Source organism: Lepisma saccharinum, chromosome 6, assembly GCF_977018435.1.
Source record: "Lepisma saccharinum chromosome 6, izLepSacc3.1, whole genome shotgun sequence".
Taxonomy (NCBI): Eukaryota; Metazoa; Arthropoda; class Insecta; order Zygentoma; family Lepismatidae; genus Lepisma; species Lepisma saccharinum.
The window spans coordinates 2,210,823-2,234,645 of NC_139234.1; the positions used below are offsets into that span (position 1 = coordinate 2,210,823).

General features: G+C 40.2%; 1 protein-coding gene across 3 annotated transcripts in view; it reads right to left on the reverse strand.

Annotated features, from left to right (window-relative positions):
• The window catches only part of tay (tay bridge kinase), a 624,643-nt gene that overhangs the window by 44,395 nt on the left and 556,425 nt on the right, over positions 1-23,823 (reverse strand). For all 3 annotated transcript variants that reach the window (XM_083123369.1, XM_083123368.1, XM_083123367.1), the window contains one exon: positions 2,158-2,478. In XM_083123369.1, coding sequence (XP_082979495.1) covers positions 2,158-2,478 — 321 coding nt within the window. The remainder of the gene's footprint in view (positions 1-2,157; positions 2,479-23,823) is intronic.

The following is a 23,823-nucleotide window of genomic DNA, read 5'->3' on the forward strand; positions in this document are numbered from 1 at the left end:
GTGTAGATGGGAACAGTCATGGTTGTTGCTCAACACTGGAAGATTTGACGGGGCTATGGTGGCATCCCAAAATGGATGACCAAGTATTATAAAATTTGATACCACTATACCCAAGGAACATAAAATGTTCTAGCAACATTAAAATGTAATCCGTCGAAAACATAGAATTTTGTGAACTAAAAGTTTGCAAACACTAACTTACCGTAACCGAAATCATTACCAGGGTTCCTCACTCATTTTGACAAAATACTTAACATGACTTTTCTAGGTATTCAAGGCAATTTAAAAGTAAATTTCCAGTCCATTCCGTGGTGCTTCACAGTGCAAATAAGTGTCAACCGCACCGCTAGTCAACATTGTTGAAAAAATTAACACAAACTAAAAAAAATATTTGTCACCAAGAAGCTGGTTCAAGAAAAAAATGCGAGAAACTTATTTTCATTCCCTAATCCCGGTAAGGCCTCGACTTTCAGAAGTTCCAAGGCAGTGGGAACAGTAATGTCTGTCCATGAAAACCAACAATGTTAACAGTGTGACATGTATTTCTTGCAAGAGCTATTCAATATACATACATAAAATATGGCAGACTCAAGAAAGTATCAATGATAGCTTGATAGCTACATTCCAGGAAAAGATTACGGGCGATGGGGAGGCAGACATTTCTCTTTATTTCGGGATTTTCCCATTGAAACCGAGCATGGCAACTAAAACCAGACATACGGCGTATTTTCTGTGGAGTGCATAAACGTAATTAAACCGGAAGTAAAGAAAAGCTATGTCAAATCGAACCCTACAGTCGTGCATACGTTCGATAGCGTGCATTTCCTAGATAATGCACTAGAATATCGATTTACGTCATGTATGCGTGTATGTTTATCGCCGCCAAGGCAACGCGATGCGTATTGACTGGATGCTCAAGTTAATAAATGTGTCACGCTTGACTTTTGATGGCGAGGTCAGTAAGAATTATGCGGGTAGGATACCACCGTTGTCGGAAACGGATGACAGAATTTCGGTATTTGCTGCGTACCGAAATATATCGATATACTGAACTACACAGTCTACCGAAAATACTGGAACACTAGCTTTTAGCATATCAATATTCCGTGCTACCAACGTCTCAGTATACTGAGCTACAGATTTTCTCAGATCCTTCCGCCACAGCGTTCATCAGGATGTGAAACAGTTTTTATTCTTTCTTCTGACCTCTAAATAACGGAAGTTTGTTAACTCCCGGCAGACATAAAGGGTGGTCCATAAGTATGGGAACACCCTTTTAAAACAAATACGGATAGGGAAACACGAATAAGATGTCCCAATATATAAGAAAGACGAGATTCCTTGAAAACATGTTACCAATATGGCAGCCAACTTCATTTTCTTAAATGGAAAGAGGCATCCATCACGTGGCATCCAAATGCACTATTGTGCATCATTTCAATCATTATGTTGTTTGATGCAGGAAGTTTGATTGACAACGATCATAACCTAAGAAAAACAGGTGGGGATTGTTGTGATCGTGTGGTGTTATTGTGAAAGATTTCGACGAACGTGGCCAGGCAGATTACAACGTTGATTAAGACATTTCGAGAAGTGAGTACAGGAAACGTCCTTTGCTCGATAAGAGATTTTTGTGCCATGTTCTCTGATTGGTCTTGGTATGGCTTTATTTAGAACCGTTCCTATATAAGAATTATCGAGTTTGAATCTGTGCATGCTCTGACGTGGTTTCCTTCAAATAGGTTGTTGAACTCATTGTGCGAGATTAATTTGACGTTGTACGGGATAGGGAGCTTAAACAGCAATTTTCACTCGCCGGAAAGCACACATGATGAAACACGGCTGCACTAATATCTATCCGCATGGAGCATGCGCACAACGAAAAAATTCTGCGGGAGTGGGATGCGCAAAAGACGTGCGCCGTAGCCTCTACGCCTGCGCAAAACGTAAAGGTGGGAGCGAGATGCGCAAAGGATGCGTGCGGTACCTTTTGCGCTTGCGCAGTGCAGAAATTGATCGGTGAAAGAGCTTTGCCTTGAACATAGTCGCACTGAACATAGTCATCATTAAGGTGTGAAGCAAAACAGCCGTGGTTAGTACCTACGAGAAAAGAAGTAACAACCTTGCATGAAAAAGCAAAAACCAGACCACACTTACCTCATGCCGTAGGGGACTCGGGACCGAGGCCGGCGAGGTTCTCGATTCTGTTTTGACCTGGGGCGTGGAGGCCACGTAGTTGACGGGGCTGAGGTTGGAGTAGGGGGCATAGAGCGGCGGGAAGGGGCTATTCGAGCTGGTGGTGGTGGTTGTGGTCGTAGTCTGGGTGGTGTGGGGAGGATAGACGGGCCGCGGGGGTGGAACGCTGGTTGCCGAGCTGGCAGGGGAAAGGGGCGGGAAGGTTAGCGAAGAGGAGTAATTTGAGGATACCGTACAGTTGGGGGGCGAGGGGGGTTCCGGCACCCGTGGACCGTTCGAGACCTGTAAAGAGAGAAAACAGTAAATTAGAATAATTAAGGCAGTAGGTACGTTGAGGATAAACAATGCAAAAGATACTGCACATTCATGCAAAACCGTTAGTAGACGTGGACTAAACTTCGAAATCCGACAGACAACTAAAATTGAGCACCATACTTGAAGAACAAACTTATCTCACCGTATTTCATGATTTCAAATTGTTAGTCTCGGGGGAAAAAATAACATTATGTTGGCATGCAAGTAAATTTTCCCAAGGGCGTGCTGAGAGCGGGAATGGAGGGAGCAGTCTTCACAAATACTAGAAATTTAGTCAATGAGTTAAAAGCAATTTCAACTAGGAACCTGATTTAATTCTAGCTTTCACGAGCAAAAGCGAGATTTTACTATAAACATTCGTTAAGTTTTCTGTTTCATCACGGTATTTCTAAATGCATTCAATAGCATGGTTCTAAGTACACGACAGAACAGATCTTACGAACTTGCTTTTAACCATTCTATCAAAGTATTCCAGTAGCTACGCATGGAAAATCAATGACCATTACATGGGTCATAAAAAGATTGATGGGGAAATTGTATCGTTGCAAAACTGGGCACCGTATTAAATAGCTGGTAGGCTAGTTATTCGACTAATTTCCAGGAAGAATCACTAAAAAAACTGCAAAAAGAGAATAAAATACTACGTAATAAATTGAATGTACGAGCCTTTCACAGCAAAGGGACATTATTTTCAACACGCTTGCATGGAAATCGGTCGTGTTCAAACTGTTTATGTGGATTTCGATTCCGGAAAGAACTAACGACCTTCATTTTTGCCCACTTGAAAACTGTACCTTCATTTGTTTCACAGAGTTACGTGCAAGTCCTCGCAATTCGTTTATGCCGTTAATGAAACAGAAGCGTAAGATTTCTCCTTTTAATTTGGTAAACAATACCAAATTTTTTACGTGCAATTTACGACGGCCATTTCAGCTATTGTATGAGCGAGTAACTCGCAGAGCGCATTTCTGCACCAGGAGCCGGGGTTACGACATAGCTTCATAAAACACGTTATTTAATGCTGGCAAGGCGCGTTAACGTAGGGTAAGCCTTAGGGTGAATGCCAAGATCCCCATTTCAAGTATATAACCCTCCGCAAAAGCGCGATTTACCGCCCCCTATAATTTAGCGCCCGTTAAAAGCGAAGACTCGGACTAAATATGTCGATATTACGGTCTCTATATGCAGGCCTCCTACGGTTTACGCACGGAAGAGAATTTACTTCGCTAAAATGTGCAATAACCCGCTCCGTAAACTGAGTTTGGTAATGTTAACTCGTCATAAATTGGTGCAATCAGGTCCCTGCTTAGATACTTTTCCCAAGACCAGGTCTGGCGTTAAAAAAAGGAAAAAAACAAGAGAACGGACTCGGGCGTTCGGTGCTGCCGCCACGCGGCAGTTAAGAGCAAACTTTCATTGGGCACTTAAACGACGCGCACAACAGGTCCATTATCATTTAAAGCACCACCCTCAATCCCGAAGATGCTCGTATTACCCGGAATGCTCCAGTCCTAAAACGAAACACGGGAGGGTGAAAAAAATATAGGAATAAGAGCGTCCTGAAATAATCGTGTTAGCGCCAATCTGCTGTCGTTGCCGAATCGATCTAGATTGTTATGACAAGTTATCCCGGGCAGTTTGTGTTGCAATTCCCACACACTTACCCAGTTTTCATTGCTCCTGGGTTTTATGTCTGCATTTTAGGTGCAGGCCATATTCGCGGTAAGGACTCCATTTACAATCGATTCCACTCCTAGTCGCGTTTAAGATCGATTAGTTTATTCGCATCGCGTGCAATAACGCCAACCGAAAGCTTTTTGTGCAAGGACCATGGAAAATTCCTACATTTCGAGGCAGCCTCTGATGACATCATAAAAGTACAATTTCAGAGAAGCCGATATAAAATATTAAAAATTTATCTGCTTTGCCTGTTTATTGTGGCTCAGATAAACTGTAAAAGGGGAAATTTCAGAAAGAGCTCGTTGTTGGTTCTCGATGCAATTTTACAACCGTGGTCGATGCTTATAAATGTATCAAAGAACGGTTGATATGACGACATATCCATTTAACATAAATGGAATTTAGCCAGAATTATGTACAAAATTAAAACTCGCAGGCATCTATTCGCAGAACGGCTATGTGATGAATAAAAATTTATCAGAGGAGTGTACATAAATGTATTTTATCACCTCGACACAGAGAATGAATACTCTTTGCCGATCTGTTAATCGATGTCTGGGTGAAATTATGACGCCATACAACGTGGCTAGTTCGTGAGAAAATGGTAGACATGTTTTGCCAAAATTTTACCACGAGCAGTAAGGCATTGTATTACATCACCACGACAGTGGAACGAATGCTATGGCAATTCAGACTAAACGCTATATCGTGGCGATATACCAGGTGTCCCAGAGGTCTTTCCCTGATTACAAACTTTATTCATATCCGCTATAGCTAGGGAGACAAATTTATGGTAAATAAAAACTGAGGAGAGCGGTAAATAAAATGTTAGATCAGCGGTATATACCAGCGGTGGAAAAAAAAATTGGCACACACTTTTCAATCATGAGAAGAAACAACATACAAAAGATCTATAAATTGATAAACTACTACATTTTTATATACTGTACACATACACAAGTACTTAGCTGTCCAACCAAAAAGAAAACATCAACACAAAATCACTTCATTTCTAAATTGCATATCTCAAGTGATTTATTCATTGTATGTATTTAAAGGATATCCTTGCTGTCCTACAAATAAAATAATCACTACTGCACATACACAAACACATGTTAAAAATCACATGATGATAAACAAAATTCATTCATGACTGAACGCAAATGACACCATTCTTTCCCTTGATGTGCGGGAAGAGACTAATCTTATCGCTGCTACAGCTAGCAAGTTCGATGAAACTGGAAGTTGAGTAGACATTCGGGGGAAGAAAGGAATGCAGCTTGACAGGGAGCGAGGTTTTCGAACTGAGATTATGTGCATGGGAAATCCAAATTTGCAGCGTCTTCCTGATGTGATCGAAGATAAAACGTTCTTCAGCTGTACGTAAGTGGTAGGAAACTTTAGGCAAACGTTTAGTTACAAATCGACAGTTTGCGCGCACGACCTCGATTGCCGGATTTTGCGTGTTTTCTATTTAATTTGATGATATTTCGCGAAAAAGCGTTCATCTCGTGGAAAAGCACATATTTCGCATTAGTTCGCGAATGAAACTCATGCATATTTCATCATTGGGGTGTAGTTACGTGCAGAATGTTCAAAATTGCATCTTTTTTTCACATTTCGCGATTTCGCGCATCGCGTAAATTCAATGTCCCTAGCTATAGCATATGCAAGGTAGAGATGTGAAAGTTGTGCCAAAATGTTGGAAAAGTAACCAAGTTTTTTTGTTCAGGTTTGAGTAATGTGGCTGAAGTGTAGCAGTGTCAGTGCCCAGAAAACCGGAAATGTTCACAAAGCAGGAAAAAGCTCAGCATGTCCTCTGGTATCACGAGACCCGGTCACCAATAACAGTGCAGAGGAACTTTCAAATGTACAGAATTATTTTGTCTAGAATATCTGTCATCAATAAGTTGGTATTTAAAAAATGGAATTTATCTTCATTCCCAAATCCTGTCAAGTTCAAGAAACATTGTATGGAAAGATGCCACCCGATGTCAAGAGCATTAATTCCGGATTCCTTGGCACTGACACTGCTACACTACAGCCACATTACTGAAACCTGCAACAAATAAACTTGGTTACTTTTCCAACATTTTGGTACCATTTTCACATTCTACATTGCATATATCGGATATGAATACAGTTTGTAATCAGGGAAAGACTTCTGGGACACCCGGTATTTTGTAATCAAGAGTTCCAGATGTCATCTATCTTATATCGGGTAATTTCCTCGCTAGAGGCCCCAAGCTTTTGTCTATAAAAGGAAAACTGCCATTTACTTAAAGTTTTGTATGCACCTTGAACAATGTAAAACAGGATCTAGCCCCTCGCAATAGGTTTGGACTCTTCCAGTGACCTTCATTTGTTTTGTTCCGCGACAATGCATCTCGGTAGTGTTGGCTCGAATGTAAACTTTAAGGTGCTCCCCTGTTTCGTAAATACTGGCAAACTGGTTCATTTAAAACATGTCAAAGGGCATTCCAGACTAAATTTCGTGTGAGACGTGTACCTTGAAAGTGTTGTATCCAGAAATTGGTAAGAAAGTTAGAGACAACGGAAGTCTTGTCACACATGATTCAGGATGCCTGAAAATGTCTGAAGAGACAAAACAGGATGTAAAGGAGCGATTACTGGCATCATCATCAAAATCATTGCAATGACTTTCCCAAGAAACTAATCTCCCATATTCCACGTGTCAAAAAGATGCAAAAAAAATCAAAACTACACGCTTACCGCGTGTCATGTGTTCAAGAATTGCAACCGACAGACCACGAAAAACGTGTGCGGTCTTGTTTATGGTTTCAAAATTTTCTTACTTAGAATCCTGGGATTTTAGACCTCACTTGGCTTACGGATGAATCATGGTTTCATCTGAGTGGCTATATAAACTCTCAAAACACGCGTATATGGGCAGAATAAAATCCTCGTGCAATACATGAACAGCCTTTGTATTCTCTGAAAATTGGAGTGTGGTGCGGAGTGTCTCGTAGGCCAATTATAGGCCCTATTATTATTATTATTTTGAACAAACTGTTAACACGGAAGTCTTCCTGGGAATAATCACTGAGTTTGTCAATCAGTTAACATATGATTAACTAACTGATGGATATTTTCAACAAGACGGTGCGACATGCCACACTTCAAATATCAGCATGAGAGAAATTAAAAGTTTTTTTTTTGGAGACCGAATCATCTCAAAAAATCTTTGGCTACCAAGATCTCCCGATCTCACCACAGCCGACTTCTTTCTTTGGGGCTTATTGAACGTATACAGAAATAAACCCCGCACAATCGCAGCCCTGCAACAAGCTATACGTCAAGAGATTGAAGTCATTACCGACGCCACTTAAAGAACGTGTTCCAGAATTTGGAGAGACGTGTACAAGAGTGCTTGCATGTGGAGTGGATCATTTTCAGCATCGGATATGAGCAGATCCTGTTTTACATTGTTCAAGTTACGTGCACACAAATTTTCAATACAAACTTGAAGTAAATTGCAGTTTTATAGACAAAAGTGTGGGGTCTCTAGCGAGGGAATCACCCTCCATTACTTGCACTTCAAAACATAATGAATTCTAGTTATGTAGATACCGAAACATTAAAACTAAACGATATTACGTTACGTCAAGCTCAGCTGGCATTTAGCAAGTAGTCAACATCAGTCAAATATTAGCTTTCGAGATATCGATAGTTATTCAAGGTAGATTATTGTCCCTCATTAACAAACGGATGACATGATCGAGTAACCTTATGTCACCGAGCTATTAGTTAGCATGTCCATCATTGTAGAGTGGGATGAATAAGTATTAACAAGCAAATTGTTCACTACGTTTCCTTTTTGTTTGTTTGTTTTACGCAATGAGAGAGAGCTTCAAGAATTGAAACGAAACGCCAAACAGGATGCTGACAAACTCGGCCATTCCTTAAAAACACGTAGCATGCAAGAGAAAAAGAATGAAAATAATCATGGACAATTTGCCAAATTTCGTCCTTTTGAGTCTGGTGCCGTGGGATCCATGAGCATTACCGTCCAAATTGTCCATCACCATGTTCGTGCACTTTATTTGACGCAATAAGAGCTTCAAGAATTAAGATAAAACTCAAAAGAAGCAGTTGAGCAGCATACATAAAAATCCGTCGCTTAAAAAAACAGAATGTAAGAGATAAATTAATGACAATAGTCATGGACAATTTGCACGGTAATACTCATGGATCCCACTGTACCACTTTCCAAGGCATTGAAAGAACAGGCAAGTCTCTCTTCCAAAGGAATCGGAAAGGAAAAAGTTTTAAGACTACACTGAACCAATCAGTTCAAAGAATATAATCTCAAAGAGAAAACATTTTATCTTTAGTTATTATACAGTACTTTAGCCACGATTATTTTGAGAGAGCCTGACCTTGAGACCTAATATCTTTCTCACACACACACTATAATGTCAGAATTCGAAACCCTTTTATTCATGGGTGAAGTTCAGCCTGTGGCTTTGTTTTCTTTAAACATTGCATTGTTATTAGACTAATTTTGTATCACAACTTTCCTATATCTTGCAAACAGATTTTAGATTAATCAAATAATACCTTTTTAAAAATTAGCTCCTTTATTACATACTTACTTGTTCAGTATTATTTACTTCATAATAATTTACCTTCGCCTGACCAGGTGTGCTGATTTAAGTTCAATTAGTAAAAATGCTATTTTCACATGAATGAATAAGTGGAATCGCTCCTCAGTATAAAATGATTTCTCGTAAAAAAATATTTATCACTTTCACACTTTCTGAGGTACGCATACTCCTATAAATAACATCAAAGTTCCTGGACTGTTCTTCTCAAAATTATATTTTTCCATTCCTGCATTTGGATTGGACTGCAACCCTAGTCAGCTTATCTTTTCGGCACGCCCTTGCCATCATCCACACAAGGGCAATTCTTACGACCACGTTTTCCAGGAAAAATAAATTGGTTCTACGTTACTCAATATCACTCGGGAACAAAAATCGAAACGCACTTACGTGTCCGGCGAACACACGACTGAATGCCTTACAAAGATCCATTTTGCAAATTATGGTCATTCCGCGTTGATGGAAAACAGGATGTGTTTCCTTATCGGCATCTGAAATGACAGCGTTGGCAGTCCCCATCACGCAACTTTATACGAGGGACTGGCATGATCATGTTCGTATCGTGTAAACATTATACATAATATACCTTGTTCGGTTTCAATAGCAACTTGCACCACGTGTTGTGTCATACCATTGAAGGGGCCTGCAGAGGTTGATCGAAGTTCAAAGCGAGAAATAATATCGATCGGTAGCGTACAGTCGGGCGCATAAGTAGTAACGGGATAAGTAACAATATTTTACTACATTTTCCCTTACATATCATGTGATTTACGAAATGCAATTTTACTGATGCTGGTGCAGAACTTGTCAACAGTTGATTGGAGTTTTATTTCATTTCTTGAACTTCGCATTGCGTCCAAACTCATGATCGGTAACTTCCTTTGTAATATCTTTGCATTGTACCAAAGTATGATTACATGTGAAGTAGAGTGCTGCAGGGAGAGGATTTCAATCGAGCTCCCAATAGTTCGCACGGACGACGCTAGATAGCGTACGGAATTGAGAGCTGCTTCGCTCCAACGAATAACGCTCGAACAGGCAAAACGAGCGGTATACACTCGAAGCCCAATAGTATAGTCGACGCGCTAGCTACGTTAACGACCGGCCGGCTTTGAAGTCGACGGAGCGCGCCCAACAGCTCCAACAATCACATTCAACGCACAGTGTTGCCACATCTACTCTACGCCACCTTGTCCCTCTGCGCACAACCACCTTCCCACGGTTTCCATATTGAAGTTGCAAAGTACGGCAACAGCGTATCCGCGACAGACTCCACGTGGAGTAGACGAGCAGAACGACAGCTGCGCCTATTGGCTCAAGGACTCCACGTGGAGTAGACGAGCAGAATGACAGCTGCGCCCATTAGCTGAAGATTGAGTGTGATTGAACGAAAACAACTCGCCCGCTTATTTATCCCCACCCACGTTTGCGGCGGCGGTTTTCTTTAGTTCTTCGACGTTAAGGAAGTAAACGCGTGGACTATACACGTGTAACCGTAATTTGCCTGTGGTAGTGGCCCTCAAATATGGATCGCGAAGTGACAGACGTAGTGAAATTGAAACTTACGTAAACACAGTCATCACCTCTGCTAATATGTAATTTAGTCTATCTTACCAATAACGTGAAAACAAAACAGAGCATTGTGGGATTAAACTACCAGGTCGGATATCTTACATACATGATTTCTGCCGGATTAAAATATTTTATTGTATACGCTCGAGAGTGGGAGACTGGAACGAGTCCCAAGCAGGACTCGAATGTGAAGTGATGGCTTACAATCTCGACTGAAGCTGGGGAAAACATTCCCGTTTCAAGAAATACCAAATACAAACCTTATAAATGGAATACAGCGCAGTTGATTACATCATTCGCCTTGTAATCAAGGGGGTAGCAGCAAAGGTAACACGGATCTTTCAACACACTTTAAACTGTAGGCCCAATCCAAATTAGCGTCAGTGCATACTTTGACAAACTCCTCTTTTGGTTGTTAGCAGGTCACAATTTTCTTCCAACAATAACGAAACGCGCTGTTCCAACAAAACGGTTCCATCGAAAAGTTAAAACTTCTTTTTTAATGTTTGCGCGCTTCGGTTGTTTTTTTTTTTGGGGGGGGGGAACCACACGAAGATTGTTTTCTTGTTATTTACTTTGTTCTTATATTCGTGTTCTTTCGGTTTTTCTGTCCTACTTTTTCTAGGTTTTCATCTGTCTTGCTGTTGTCTTTTAGAAGCAATCTCTCTCTCCTTGTTTGTTTTTGCCTTTTTTTCTTCAACTCGTCTTCTTTGCCACGTTATGGTTTCTCCTTTATTCTCCCTTCTCTCTCTCTCTCCAGTTTCTGTCATGTATCTCTCTTTTCCTTTTCTTTCTTTCTTTCATTCTCGCGCTCTCGTTCATTTGCCTTTATTTGTTCATTATTCCCTTCTCTCTCTGCTTCTCTACTATCATCCGTAAAGATAACGTAACACGATTTTGAAGATAGGTATATCCTAGTTTGTTTAGAACAACTTTTTTTCTTATTTGTATTCCTCTACAAAGTTGTCTGCGGTCGCCTGCTATGTGTGTATTTTATATGCAATGCAAATAATGTTAGGATGTCCAACTCAATGCTTATTTGATAAGATTGGTTTAGTTTATTTTACTTCGGCTTTACCACTTTCGACCAATCGCGAAAATCAATACTTCTTTAATGGATTAAGGTAATAAAGTTAGAAAAAAGCAAATCGAGGAGCCGAAACACATTAATATTCCAAGTTTATGCTAAATACTGACTGTCATAACTTTACGTAATTATCTCTTCGATTTAAACACAGCTACAAAGATTATTTACAGTAATATCATGGCCTGAGGTTATTGCGGTTTTTACCTAACTTAAATAAATCGATCATGTCATGTACCTGAACGTGCAGTCCCAGGAAACAAAATAGATACTGTGGCTCAAAAACTGCATTTTATGGCAGTTGGAGCCAGCACAAGTTAGAGGAACAGCTTTTAAGTCTGCCACACGCATTGAGCCGCCTATTCCTTTAAATAATCTGTTCAATTTTTTTTTCTAGTCCCGTTCACACCTTGGTATGATATTTCAAAAACTTACCTATACCAAACTTTCTTTACTATGAGCCTTTTCTTCAGACATACGAAGTCAAGTGATATCTTCTGATTATTTATAGGTAAGTGATGGGTTTCGTTTACAGTGATTACAAAGTCAATCCATTAGTGGAAATTGTGATCTTGAGCTGTGTAACTGCACGTATCCAGGATAAAATGCAGTTTCTCGAAGGTTCGTAGCGTCTGAACGAGACGTCAAACAGAAAAATGTGATTTTAGAGTTTGCCTCAATTGCTAAGCGGTGACCAGCTGTTTATGCTATGTATTTCGAGACGAGACCCGAGACTCGGCCAAGTCTTGTCTCGCTACCATGCAACATAGGGGGAACACTAATTTCTCGTTCGCCATCTTAAAAAGGTGTCGAGCGATTTCGCTCAGATTTAATACCAGACTAGTCCTCTAAGGAATCAAGCTGCTGGGGAAAAAAGTTAAGTTTAGAAATTTTAAAATATACGGCAGTCCACTCCCAAACCGCCCACTCATTTTCAAGATTCTTGTCAGCAAGGTGTAGCCTAAGTGATGCTCTAAAACTCCTCCTTGTTTCTGACCGATGTTCCAAAATTGTATTCTGGACAGACATTTGAAATGATCAAAAAATGACAAACGTGCATGTGTACCTTTGAACATTTACGACATATAGACATCGAGATCGGTGCATATTACAAAGTCCCGGAACGCACGGCGTTAACAGAATTGACGTACAAGCCCTATGATAAACAACAAAGTCAGTACAAGACCCGTTCGATAACGCAAAACCTATTATTTACTTTACATTATGGACGAACAATTCCCATACGGACACGTAATGAACTTGCAACTCACCGGCACATGGTAAAGCGCTGAGCGACGGGAAAAGCTGTATTTACGTAATCTTAGCACCCACTGCCAACTGTACATATCTCCACTAATCCCCGTGTTGCATGATTCACTTATCAGACTTGCGTGTTTGCCGTAATACATATGCATTACACTGAATGCCGATATTCAGAAAATTAGAACAAGATGGCCGTATCCTTTGCTGCGAGGCGCACGCCACCTGTTAAAGCAAAAGCGAAGCTAGAAATTGTATAAGGTTGAAGCCAACGAGGTGGAGGTTTGCTAGAGTGGCCGAACCGGTTTCCCGCGTGAAGCACATTGAACTTCCGACCGGTAAAAATAAGTTGGCAAAAGAACCAAAGCTCCATTAAGAAAGTTTCACACCGAAGCGACACGTGTCGCTTGAAGATTTCACCAATCGAACGCAGGCTTGTGGGAGACCGTTATGTCGCTACGGTGTGAAACGTTGCTGTTGATTGGCTCGTTCCCAAGCGGCGCGTGTCGCCTGTCGCTTCGGTCTTGAATCTCCCCGAGAGCGTGTGAACCGTGGTGGAAATCCTGATCGATAAGAACAAAAGAGTGTAATCGTGAAGAACAGTTGCGAGTCAAAATTCCGATGTTTAAGAGCATCTAAATAGGATTACTTGGCGTAAAAAGGTTGCCTTTTCCACATCGCTTGCGACACTGGGAAATATTAGAGCGTGTGGCGCAACCTGCACCTTGTTGCAGCAGGTCTCTCTTATCGCACAACGCGAGAGCAGCCTTGCGTTCTGACGTCACCGCGCAAAGCTTTTATTGTCTTTTGTTGAGACAAATTGAATGTGAAGGCGGACAAAAAATTCTTCTAGAATGCGGTAGAGCGCATGCGCAGTCTGCTGAGGCTGCGTCAGACGAGGAATGCCTACGTTGTTAGGTTACGTTTCCTTAGCATAAATACACAGCAAATGTATTATTAGAACAACCTAACAACTTAGGCAACTCGCCACTCTTAAGAACAATTCAGTACTCCACATTTGAAATTAATACCCAAGATGCAAGGTCGAATATATAGAGGTGTGACCGACGAGTAATGAGTTTTGGATTTTTTTTCTGAAAGTTTAACACTTTAACTGCCACACCGAATTTTGCTTTTTCTTGTGGGACGCCTGAGCTAATTGGATGGTGTGTATACTTATCATGCACACGGCCTGTATGATACACTCCATAAAATGTATTCTTCCCTAGGGCGTGCATAACAATTATACACACCCCGTAGTAACACAGTTGTTTCATACACACATTTGTTTTCAAACTAGCTGTATCCAGGAACTATACATGGCTGCCTGCAATTGTGTATAAATCTGATATGCATGGCCTGCGATAGGAGACACCATGTGTATCAATTTGATACACATAATGTATTAAAAAAAATATATCAATAATATCTTCTGTATTATTGCAACGCACGTTGGTTGTTCCTCGGTAATGTCATCTCTCGTCAAACTAAATGTTCTGAGTTAGTGTTGTTCACGGGACGGGACATGTCCCGTCTCGTCTCGAAAACGAGACGAGACACGAGACGGGACAAGCCTTTTGAAATTCGAGACGGGACGAGACGGAATGCCTTTCTCGTCTCGTTTTCGAGACGAGACACGAGACGGGACGGGACGGCTTTTGAAAAGTCTCGTCTCGTCTCGAATGTCTCGAAAAAATAAAAGCAAAATTTTTAATCAGTTGCAAATACTTGTTTGCTTGGAATAAAGTATTTCAATTAGAAACGTTGATAAGCGTGTATTAAGTCAAAATAAGAAGACTATTCTAGAGAGAGGCATGAATGAATACCTAAACTTATTTCCTATACTCTTTCGAAACACAGCGTTACTCCCCATTTTTTAAAAAAGAATATTCCAGGTTAATAACTTTATGTTACGATAGTACAGTGCGTCCATTTCGATCTGCAGCCGAGAGATCGGGAGAAACGTGGCGGGCGGCGCTGACGGAGATGCCGACATTTGAGGCCTGTAATGCCCGCTTATTTTTGTGGACATCTTGCAAAACGAGCACTAACCTGTGTTATAACACGCAAAAGTTCTTCTGTAATTCTTCCAAGTTCCACCCTTATATACACAAATAAATACGCTTTAGAAATTATATTAAGAGCCACAGATAATACTCTGTAAAACATTTTAATCATAGTTTTGACCAGTAACGTTCTGCTTAAGTTTATATCCTTGAAAGAGTTTTGTGTCGATGGGGATCGTTTGGAGGTTTCGAATGTGCAATACTGTATCAAGATTACGTTGCAGACGAACCGTTAAAAGCTAATGGTGTTCGTGAGCTTCCTTGCAATCCGAAATCTCCTAGCTCAAGTTCTTTGTTCCTTCGCGACTACAGAGCTGTGATTATAGTGGCAGGCAGATGTAAACCAAGAGCGTGTTAATTTCTTACTGTGCGTAAGAGTGTTATTCTTGGTTACTTGCCGTTACTTGTTTGTGTTATTGCAGTGTGTATGTGTGTTGTGTCAGTCAGACGATTGGAATGCCAGCCGCAAGGTTCACGTTAGAACAAAGAATTTTTATGTATGACACTTACGTGAAAACAGACTCGTGTCGAGACGTGTGTAGGCAATTTGTACAGAAATTCCCAGGCGTTTCACCTCCACATAGAGATACGGTTAGACGTCTTGTCCTTAAATTACGAGAAACTGGATCGTTAAATTTTAAAACACCTAAGCAAAAACGACGGATTCTAACCGAATCAAAACTCGATGAAATTGGTGCAGCGTTAGAACGTTCTCCAAACAAACCTCTACGCCGTGTTTCACAGGTGATGGGCGTGTCAAAATCATCAGCACATACAGCCACTAAGCTACTAAAATTAAAACCGTACAGAGTTTCTATAGTGCAAGAATTACGGCCCCCTGACAACGTAAGTATAGTAAATTTCTGTAATTGGGTTTTGCAGAATATTGTAGATGGTATTGTTGATCCACAGTTAATATTTTTTTCGGATGTGGCATGGTTTCACTTGCGTGGTCATGTTTGTTCACAGAACAATAGATACTGGAGCACTGAAAATCCCCGAATAATACACGAAGTTCCGTTACACGATGCAAAAATTGGTGTGTGGTGTGCTGTAAGTGCCAAAAGAATAATAGGGCCTATATTTTTTGAAGACACAATAAATTCAGAGAGGTACCGCACACAAATACTCGCGCCGTTTTTTCAGTTGTTATCAGATAATGAGAGACAATATGGGTATTTTCAACAAGATTCGGCCACAGCCCATACCGCCGCTGATTCTTTGGACGCTATAAGGGAGGTGTTTGATGACAGAATAATTTCAAGAGGTTTATGGCCTTCACGTTCGCCAGATCTTACCGTATGTGACTATTATTTGTGGGGAACCTTGAAAAATAGAGTCTACCGAAATAACCCTCATAGCATCGACGAACTAAAAGACAATTTAAGGGCAGAACTAGGAAGAATTACGGAAGAAGAACTTTTGCGTGTGAATCAAAATTTCATCAAACGATGCCAGGAATGTGTGAATGTAGGTGGACATCACTTTGAACAACTCTTATAACACAGGTTAGTGCTAGTTTTGCAATATTTATATAAATGTCTGCATATGTCCATAAAAATATGCGGGCATTACAGGCCGCAAATGTCGGCACCTCCGTCAGCGCCGCCCGCCACGTTTCTCCCGATCTCTCGGCTGCAGATCGAAATGGACGCACGGTACTTCAGATACTAATACAATTCTGAATAACATCATGTAAAAGGGCAGGTAGAGAAGGTGGAAGGAGGGGCCAAAAGATCGTGGAATGTCTGCGTCCGAGGTTTATCTTGTAAAAATAGTCTCAGCTCTATAGGTTGGAAAGATAAACGGACCGACGGATATGGTTTATTTTTATTATTTAATTTTTACATCAAAGGGTGTACAGAAGTGATTGTTATTAGGAAGTAGGAAAAGCATTGTAGGAAACATGGCAGTACAAATTGATAAGGAGTTGTTGGGAAAGTTATTAAGGAGTCCAAGCTATAAGCAAGACTAAGAGAAGGAGATAATTAGGGACAAATAATCTTGCATTATACCACTCCGAACAGCTGAGAGCTAAAGAGGAGGAGAAAATACGAGAAATATGGAAAGAAGTAATTTGGTGATTTTAGTGTTTACAGGGAACCACAACAAGATTTTACCACATGATTATTTGCACGGGTTGCGAAATTATTAGAATGTTATGGAAATTTCGGATATGTCTTTGTTGAGAAAATTCTTGTTGTTTCCCTCAGGCATTGTGCAGGTGGTTGAATTCGATTTTTTTACGTCCGTTGGAAGGTTATTTCCAATGATTTTTTTATTTCTTTATTTCTTATTTAACTGTGGGTCCAGTCCCGATTAGCCTTTCTGTAAATCAGATGAAGGAATGCTGTAGCTGTTCTTTTTATTCTGTAAATTTATCCTCCAAGTTTATGAGCAAAATACATGTAGTATCTACACTGTCTACATTTTCACTCGGTATTAAACACATTTCACAAAGTAGTTTTATCGAACTTCAGAGGGAAGCTGACAGCAATGTCAGGGTGGCGGGAGCTTGTTTACGACCAGGGTGTATTCCGAGACTATTTTTCGCCGTTCCCCACTGACAAAGGTTTTGCTTTGAACAATGGACACCGTTGCTTCTGGAGGCAAACGCCAAACATAGGGCGAGGTTGACCTGCAGTAGCGGTTACGTGCCATAAATCCAGGCCTAAAGTAGGAATGAAAGTTGATGCAAGGGAGGGGCAATAAAAATTCTGTAATTTGGATTGCTTTCTGCCAGGAAGTTTTGCAGGAAAAGCTGAAAAGGAAAACGGCAGACTTTGAATGAAAGAGGGACAGTGAACACAAGTCCTTTGTATTATTCGCCGACACACAAGCTTCCATTTCGAAGGTGAGGCTATCAGCAGCGAAATTATTAGAGGGTTGGAAGCAGTGACGACGCCAGAGGGGGCAGGGGGACACGCCCCATGTCAGACACTTCGCCCCCCACCCGGGCCCCCAAACTGAAGTTAATTAAATATCGAATAATAAGAGAATTCATTTATAAGAGTATGACGATTTTCACCTTTTCAAAGTGGTGTATTCTGCATGATATCACTTTCCTGCTTATAATACCAACTTGATTAACAAATATTAATTTGTTTCGTCCAAGATTCGAGCGCCGTCCTGGGCATAGGTGGTTTCTCATTCATTTATGTCCTGTAATAGCCGAGATTAACCTAAGTTTTAACCAGTCTTAAGAACTGGGAAAAAGTGTTGAATGTGGATGATTTTAAAACATCACGAATATTTTCAGGACCACAAGACATAATCTGTAGTATGGGCAAATTAATCTAATCGTCGTCGTTAGTGACAACGCTAATTATTAAAAGACATTCAAAGTTGATTCAAGATTTGGTTGGTTGGTTGATTTGGCGTTTGAAGTCCACTTTATGCACAGTAAGTAAGTAATCGGGACTGGACTTATAGTTTAAAGTTCCTCCACTGGGTATCGAACCCGGGACCAAAGGTGATCGAAGAAAAACCGACACTACATGTCAGTTGTGGATTCATCGCGGTTTCTTACTATTCAGGGACTTGAATTTCGAGATGATGAGTCTGAGGAAACCTTAACAAAGGGAATTTCTTCGATATTCTTGAAGCTAATGAGGGGATATTATTTGGAAATGTATTGAACGTGAACCTTAAAATACAAATTACACTTAAAATTCGATTCAAAACATATCGCGGGCAGGTAAAAGAACGCTTATTAGGATTTGCCACTCTTCAATCATTAGATGCAGGTTCGCTCTTTCTCGTACATATCAAAATCGAAGAACTTCTTCCCACGAACTCCATAGGTGCCTGTAATTGGGTACCACAGACATACGTTGGAGTGGTAGAGTAAGAGTAAGTATTGCCAGGGTCAGAATATTTCTTGAATTATGAGATAACTGTAACCTTTGACTGATTTTTTTATCCTGTGATAACGTTCCCTGAAAGGTGAAACACAAATTTTGCCCAAAACTCTTCAACGTTACGAAGATGGTTGTCCTTAAAATCTTTGAAAAGGCTTGCTCGAAACAGGATGCTGGATGCAAACTGCCTCATTTGGCTGTTCTTGCTATTGAGAAGAAATGTCAAGTCCTGGACGTACCAAAGGTGCGCAATGTGTTCTCCAAAGCACATACAGCAGAATTCTCCTACAGGAGAATTGCACTTCACTAAGTGCCTCACATTGTTTCCAATACTTAAGAAGATTCTTTTCTTCCAACGTCACGTTTATTTTGCAAGAAAATTAAACTCTTAGAAGCATTATTTTCATCATTTATATTATTATCTCATAACTTAAATACTTATATCAGTAGTTTCATCTCAAGAAAGACGATGAATTATAAAATTATGAATGTCTTTCAATACTGAAATAGGCCACTAGAGACAACGCAACTTACCAATAAAAAAGAATTAATGTCTTTATTAAAACGAATCATGTGGAGATAAACTCGTAATCAAGAAGTAAATTTAGGCAGTAAACGTCCACTCTAAATAAAAGACACACACAAAACACCATACATGAATATAATAATAATTATTTTTGTAATTATTATTATATAAGTATATACAGTATATGTGTAGTGTTTTCGGGCGTTTTAATGTGACTGCCCCCTTAAAATATTTTCTTGTCAGCCTTCCCCCCCCCCAGTCAAATTTCCCTGGCGCCGTTACTGGTTGGAAGTAAATTTATTAGGACGAGGAAAGTAACATTAGCTGTTGACAGTGTTGCACCAAAGGACGTGCTACTGTTTGTATAAATGATAGGAAATTTAAGCAAAAATTTATAATTGTTGAGACTTGAGAGTTGTTTCCTTCATTTGATCGTAGGAAGAGGTTTTCTGAGACAGAGTGGGATTATTTTACACATACATGGGAAAGGGTGGTTGTTTAAAGATAGAGACGTATTTTGCAGATTTTTTAAAAGTTCAGATAAAACGAGAATTTAGCCTTACTGTTATGAAAAGAAATAACGCAGTACGAGGAAATAATAACTTCACATTTTTCGCACCTGGTGGGATGCAACACAAGAGTATTGCAGGAAGTCTATGAACGAGGATGAAGAAGGATATGTGAAATTTGACTTACCTGCGGGTGAATTAGTTTATTCTAATATTCTTAAGGTTGACATTGTTTCTTTTTGTTGTTTTTTTAAGTCCACTTGATTCGCAAATAGGCTAAATCGCAAACCGACCTACAGTTTAAAGTGCGATCCGATCCACTTTGTGCCTCCATTGAGTATCGACGCCAGGACCCTTCATTACAAGACATCGACGTTATTACTACGCCATCGGGGAGGCACCCAATTTACACAAATATGTTGATTCCAATAACACGTTATATGCATAATCTGATAATGATGCACTTTGGGTGCATCTAAACATATTTTTTTCAACTATAGCATGTCTAAAAGAATCATTGAAGTTGGGATTTTTATAACTTCAGGAGGCACGGCTCTGTAAACGTGCGATATAAACTTAATGCAGGTTTGCCTTCCATACGTGGTGGTTTTGTCACGTTTCTTCGCTTCGTAAAACATACACTTTTGCAGGAAAGGCTTCTTGCATCCTCCTGGGGCCTTGCTCTAGGTAAACAAAAAATATATTTGTTTAGCATAATCGAGGGTTACATATTCCTGCCGAACTTACTAGAAAACAAGGATTCTATTGGGATCATACTGCTTTGAATGGCAGTATCAATGAAGTTTTATGTACGCTACTACTTATAATAATGAGCATAAAATATTAATCAGGAACTTTATTTTTCGTCAACTGGATGTAACATCTTTTTTTGTTATTCAGCAAATATTCAATTCATCACCTTTTTTGACATTAATTTTCTTGCCAGGACAGCTGTTTTTATGCAGATTTTGACGATCTTAACTACACGTAAGCTAGATATTAGCTAATATTTGTGCTGTTATATTACTATTCTTCTACCATCTTTGTAACATGTCATGCAATAACAATAATAGAATTGATTAATTTACATATTCAAGTGAATAGACCTATGAAGTATATTAATGCATTAATTTAAACATTTGCTTGATTGTTGTCGTTAATGTTGTTATTATATTTTTTTCTGAAACACTTGGGTCGGACACCCTCCCCCGACATATATTTCTAGATGCATGCTTGCCGAAGGATAAATTAGATCAAGCGGTGGTGGTACCGGACTTAGAGGCTAAAGGGAAAACAAAGAAGTATGTGCGTCATAAGCTGAGCATAAGAAACAGTACAATATCACAAAGAAACACTTTTTGAAACTTATGTCATAGAAGATGTTTAACAATATTTAGAACAATAAATGCTTTATATTTGTAATATACTAAATATTGAAATTTTAAATAGTCTTTTGTGTTCGTACTACACATTTAAAAACTTTTTTGTTGCTCCCCAGCGCCAAGCTTAGAATTTAAAGAAAAAATGTACATTTTCATAGTGCACGGAAGTTCGACATTCAGAAAGAAAGAAGGTATATTGGAAAACATTTCAAGACTTCCAAAAGGTATAGCAGTAATGAAAAAGAGCACTCACTTATACCGTGTTTGTTACAACCTGTCCCGCTTCCCACGTTAGCTGATTGCTGGCTTTTCTAGCAAAAACCAAGCGGTGTTGCTGCTGAAGACCGCCTAAACTCCGTGCTAGGGAAAGCCAAAGCCAGGCAGCAAATTAAAATACGCAACGTGGCAACAACGTCTACGTAAGCTCCTCTCTTCTGGTTCCATTCGCTCCTCGCTGCCCAGCAGACGACTTTTTTCTCGTTTCTCATTGGCACCAAAACTGTCGAGCGATCGCTAGCGCGGGAAACGGGACAGGTTCTAACAAACTTGGTATAAATGTACGATGGATAGACAGTTGTATGAAACGAGAAAAACCACAAGGTAGATTTCATAAGATACCTAGCAATCAGTAACCAACAAACTGCATTTTTAATATTAATGTCCTCGTGATTAACGAACCTTATTTATTCTCACCACGCAATGGGTAAAATATTTGGAGCTTTATCCCACTTTCCGGAAAATTTTTTCGTGTTTCTGCTACTTTTGACTTTTGTTGGCATGATATTCCGGATCACTTTTACGAGACGAGACGGGACAAAACGAGACGGGACGAGACGAGACAGAACCCTTCGAGACGGGACACGAGACGGGACAAAGGAATATTTTCGAGACGAGACAGCATTTTCACGAGACGGGACGGGACAGACCAAAGTCTCGTCTCGTCTCGTCTCGTGGGCAACACTATTCTGAGTGTATATCTTCAAGGGAATGATTCTGCACTTATCAGACAAGGTGTCAGCTTTCAAAAGGAAGTTGTTGCTTTTGAAGAGAAAGGTTGAAGATGGAAACATTGGCGGTTGCTTCCTACATTAAGTACGTTGTTACAAGAAACAGGACTACAATTGAAGGAAGAAATGGAATCTTGTTTGTGGAACACTTGTCACAACTTCATCTCCACTTCGAAAACTACTTTTCACAGGATACACAACATCAAGGATCCATTCAACGCAACCCTCCACAAAATTTTACAGCAGAAGAGAAGACTGTTTCTTTCTGCAACACTGTCTCAATTTTGGAGAGTTTCGTGATGAATGGGTATCCAGAGTTAAGTAAGGAGGCCTCAGCCATGGCAAGTCCAAATATAGATCAAAAGCACAACTATCCTGACGAGATGTACCTTGTAATTTTCAAATATGTATTTTACGGCAAGTACGCTCATACATCTCACTGACTTTGCTAACATTGCAATATGCCTGTCATTAACACCCAGTATCCAGGTTTTCTTACTCTGTATTTATCCTTTTTCCATTACTATCGTATCGCTGAGTGCATTGACACCAGTTTATAAACACTAAAAAACCTGTACATCTCCTGTATTAATCACACATTATATTTTTTTATTACTTGTATGGGTATCAACAGTAAATAAAACACATGAAGGGATTGTGTGTGGGTCTCGCTATCATGGTCACATGCATTCATCTACAGTGCTTTTCACGGTCAAGTCGCCCGTGGAAACTCCTACGGCGCCTTGCACAAAAGACAGACATTTTCATGACGTCTGCGTGGCAAACTACCAAGTTTTTAAACATTTCCAACACCTCTTGTAACAAGGTACGTGCTCATTTTAATTGCAACTCTCAATGTAATTGTATGAGCTTATTTCATTTCATAGCTAGCGGCTCCAGTTATGCGGATGTTGCACCCAGTATGGCGGCAGACGCGCTAGCCGCCGCTCCACAGGCGATTTGACCGTCAAAAAGGCATTGTATTATTATTGAGGGGAAGCGTGTGAAGATTTTGGCAGCTGAGGAGAGCCACGACAGCAAAATGTTTGAAAACCCCTGTCTATGAAGAAACCACAGTAATTCTGTTCCAATCCTTCGATGAAAGGATCCAGTGTTACTAACTGTCTAAAAGTTAATTTTATGAAAGTCACTACACACACATTTTGGAATATAGACAAGATTCATCAAGTGCTTTTGCGAACGATATCGAACGACGTGCCTACACAAACGTGAATTTAAGTAATATGAAACCAAGACGGGCGCGAGACTAGAGGACTCGAGACTAACTCATCGCATACACCTTCTCTGTGTCAAGCGTTGTATTTCGTCTTCTGGCGTCAGGTTAATAGTTTCTGTTGTTAGGGTAAATGTAGTGTATTTTTACTAAAAGCCTAACCTAACTACGATAGCATTCCGCGGTTACGTTGAAATACGGCGCTTGGTGCGATGAGTCATACCCGAGCACATACAATCGTTACCTTTTGAGCTCGTAACTCCATCTGTCGTGAGTGCCACGAAACACGCCTAACAACATTAACTGTCCGTCTGCCAGAGCTTCTCTTCCTCGGAACGACTCTTTTGACGTCCGGTTCGGGGTAGAAAAACGGTCACGTACACCTGATGGAGGAGGTAATTGCATTCACACGAAGCCGGCAGGAACATGCACCGCGACGTCACACTTAATTTCAAACTCAATTCCGCACGCGTACACACACACACACACACACACACACGCTGCGAG